Below are 3,851 nucleotides of genomic sequence, written 5' to 3' on the forward strand. Positions count from 1 at the left end.
CTGCTGCAACAGACCATCAGAGAGAAGTTTCAGGACATGACCGTCCTCACGATCGCACACAGGTGAAAGCTTTTCTGATTTAAAATCCTGTCGATTTTTCAAGGCTATATATTATTACATCCAGCCATGGATGGATGTTACAGAATTAGGTAAAACGCTTAATTTAAACTCTGGGCTCATTCTTTACATGGACATGTAGGAAAATATCTTTTGTGTTTTTTTTTTTGTCTCCAGGATCAACACCATCATGGACTGTGACAGGGTGCTGGTGATGCATGCTGGGAAGGTGGTGGAGTTTGACACCCCGGCTGCTCTCTGTCAAACTGACCACTCCATCTTCCAAAGGCTGGTCGGTCAGAGAGGAGAATGAGATGACTTAAAAGACACTGGAAGGAAGGAAAAAAAGATTTACTTTTTAAATATTTTTTAGAACTCGCTGCCTATTTTTCAGCACCGTCCTACTTCAGAAACTTTTACGACTTTCACAGCACGCACTGTTGGAGCAGAAGAGCGGGGAATGCCTTCTGTTTGGACCGGGATGTGATGATATAGATTTGCAGATCATTTTCTTATTTTGTGCTGACATTTAGTTTATTTTTAATAGATAATTTCAATGTTTACATAGCATTATTTGAAATTGTCCTTAACTTCTATCCATTTTCTGTTCCTGCTTTTCCTATTCAGTCGCGGGTAAGGGCTGGAGCCGATCCCAGCTGACATGGAAAACTTGTTTATGTATACATAATGGCAGAGAAAAAATTATAGAATATATAAGGGGGAAGCTACCTTTAGAGAAGAATGTTTACTGAATGTTAATTTCCTTTTCCCTGGGGGACGGTCGCCAGTTCATCACAGAGACAGATAACCATTCATGCTCACATTCACACCTACGGGCAATTTAAGGTGAACAATGAACCTAATCTGCATTAATGGACAATGTGTGGAAGCCCGAGAACCCGAGAAACCTGAGGTTACACAGGGAGAGTATGCAAACTCAACATAGAAGGCCAGTGGGTCCAAACCTGGAACCTTGCTCACCAAGCCTGATTTTTTTCTCGGTATACTAAAGACTACACTTCCCTTAAAAGACTCCTTGATCTCATTTTTTGGGGACCTTTTTCTATGAAGGAATACATTTGCACTGCATATTGGTGTATTAACAATTTGTCCTGCTTTGATTTGTTGAAATGTATTACTACAAGCAGTTAAAGGTCCCATGGCATGACAATTTCACTTTCTGAGGTTTTTTAACATTAATATGCGTTCCCCCAGCCTGCCTATGGTCCCCCAGTGGCTAGAAATGGTGATAGGTGTAAACCGAGCCCTGGGTATCCTGCTCTGCCTTTGAGAAAATGAAAGCTCAGATGGGCCAATCAGGAATCTTCCCTTTATGATGTCATAAGGAGCAAGGTTACCTCCCCTTTCTCTGCTTTGCCCGCCCAGAGAATTTGGCCCATCCATGAGAGAGAGAGAATGACATCATGGCTTGCTTTCTCTCCTCCTCGATAGCGTTTAAAGCTACAGACACAGAAATGGCACATCCTAAGGAAAGCTCATTGTGGGACTGGCTCTAGTGGCTGTAATTCTGCACCAAGGCTGAATTTCGGGAAAGAGACTTCAGATACAGTATTAGGGGACCACTAAGGCCTATATAAAAGAGACTTCAGATACAGTATTAGGGGACCACTAAGGCCTATATAAAAGAGACTTCAGATACAGTATTAGGGGACCACTAAGGTCTATATAAAAAAGACTTCAGATACAGTATTAGGGGACCACTAAGGTCTATATAAAAGCATCCAAAAAGCAGCATGTAATAGGACCTTTAACTGGCCTCCGTCGTCATCTGACAATATTTACTGTTTATTTGTTGATTCAGTGTTTTGTGTGGAGCAGTTTCAGGGTTCTATTTTCTTAAATTTTTCTTCTTTTCACTAAGCATGCACTGGGGAAAGAAATCAACCAGTTATAGGCTGCTATAAACCATTTACGGTGGCTGATGGGGGACATTAGTTGCGCTCACATTTAGATATTTGGGGAAAATAATTGTGAAAAGGAAGAAGTATAAAAATGCACATTCTCTGTTAGCTATGGTAATAATGGTAATATAGACGGTTATAGAACTCTCCACAAGATCCCAGACTGTGGAAATGATTTTAATTGAGTAGGCATTTATCAAAGACCCTCAGTTTTGTGATTTATGTAGGAAAAATACCGGTGTAAATGATGTCAGACGTCACTGCAGGACAGTTTAGTAGCCTGTTCTTTGTAATTTGCTCAGAGATGAAGCAATAACAGTCTAAATTTGATTTGAATGATCTAATCTGTAATCTCTATCTGGCTCCTTTGTCAGGAGTTAATGATGAGTCACTTTGCAGTTTAGTTTTCATCATCGATGTTTAACTGTAAAACTTTAGGAAACATGAAAAAGGCCTGTCAAAATAATACATTAAAGTGCTCATATTATGCTCATTTTAAGGTTCATAATTGTATTTAGAGGTTATATCAGAATAGGTTTACATGGTTTAATGTTAAAAAAACATATTTTTGTTGTACTGCACATTGCTGCAGCTCCTCTTTTCACCCTGTGTGTTGAGCTCCCTGTTTTAGCTACAGAGTGAGACATCTCACTTCTGTTCCATCTTTGTTGGGAGTCGCACATGCTCAGTAGCTAGGTAAGGACTACTAGCCAGTCAGAAGCAGAGTATGAGGGCGTGCCCTGACAGTACCTAGGTAAGGACTACTAGCCAGTCAGAAGCAGAGTATGAGGGCGTGCCCTGACAGTACCTAGGTAAGGACTACTAGCCAGTCAGAAGCAGAGTATGAGGGCGTGCCCTGACAGTACCTAGGTAAGGACTACTAGCCAGTCAGAAGCAGAGTATGAGGGCGAGCTCTGACAGTACCTAGGTAAGGACTACTAGCCAGTCAGAAGCAGAGTATGAGGGCGTGCCCTGACAGTACGTAGGTAAGGACTACTAGCCAGTCAGAAGCAGAGTATGAGGGCGTGCCCTGACAGTACCTAGGTAAGGACTACTAGCCAGTCAGAAGCAGAGTTGAAGAGCGTGCCCTGACAGTACCTAGGTAAGGACTACTAGCCAGTCAGAAGCAGAGTATGAGGGTGCCGGCGGGCCCCACAGTACCGAGGTAAGGACTACTAGCGAGTCAGAAGCAGAGTGGGCGGGCGCCCTGAAAGTACCTAGGTAAGGACTACTAGCCAGTCAGAAGCAGAGTATGAGGGCGTGCCCTGACAGTACCTAGGTAAGGACTACTAGCCAGTCAGAAGCAGAGTATGAGGGTGTGCCATGCTAGCAGCTAGGCGAGCATTATAACGTGTGTTACAAAGTGACCACGTCTGTCTCTGAAGTAAAGGCTGGACTACAATAGAGCTGTTTGGAGCAGTTGGTGAACAGTGTTTTCTGTTGGAGATGGTAAGTCCCTTTGGGGAGGATTTGGGGCTTTTTCACTTTGGAAGCCTATAACGTGCACAAAAAAGATATATAACACAATAAAGGAAAGGGAAAAAGCCAAAAAGCATAATATGAGCACTTTAAAATAAATGTGATGGAAATGCGATATCCTTAAATGTCCAAATCCCCCAAAATACTAATTTCACTGTATGTAAAATCAAGAAAAACAGCAAACTTTCATGTTTGAGAACCTGGAACCATCAAGTATTTTTGCTTCAAGAATTACTCCCAACAATTAACAGATTTTCAAAATAGTTGCAGATTAATTCTCTTTCGATGGATTAATCAACTAATCGTTGCAGCTCTAATGTAAACTTGGAAATCAAATTTAGATTAAAATACTCACCTACAACAAACTATTTTTTTTCTGGATGTACCTCTGGT

General features: G+C 41.6%; 1 protein-coding gene across 1 annotated transcript in view; it reads left to right on the top strand.

Moving 5' to 3' along the window:
- The window catches only part of abcc10 (ATP-binding cassette, sub-family C (CFTR/MRP), member 10), a 30,447-nt gene extending 29,232 nt beyond the window's left edge, over positions 1–1,215 (top strand). Inside the window, exons 22-23 of the mRNA XM_039808757.1 lie at positions 1–62; positions 235–1,215. The exon at positions 1–62 is cut by the window's left edge and continues 51 nt beyond it. Coding sequence (XP_039664691.1) covers positions 1–62; positions 235–370 — 198 coding nt within the window. The 3' untranslated portion in view covers positions 371–1,215. The remainder of the gene's footprint in view (positions 63–234) is intronic.
- Positions 1,216–3,851: the final 2,636 nt, after the last annotated feature.

Source organism: Perca fluviatilis, chromosome 1, assembly GCF_010015445.1.
Source record: "Perca fluviatilis chromosome 1, GENO_Pfluv_1.0, whole genome shotgun sequence".
Classification (NCBI taxonomy): domain Eukaryota; kingdom Metazoa; phylum Chordata; class Actinopteri; order Perciformes; family Percidae; genus Perca; species Perca fluviatilis.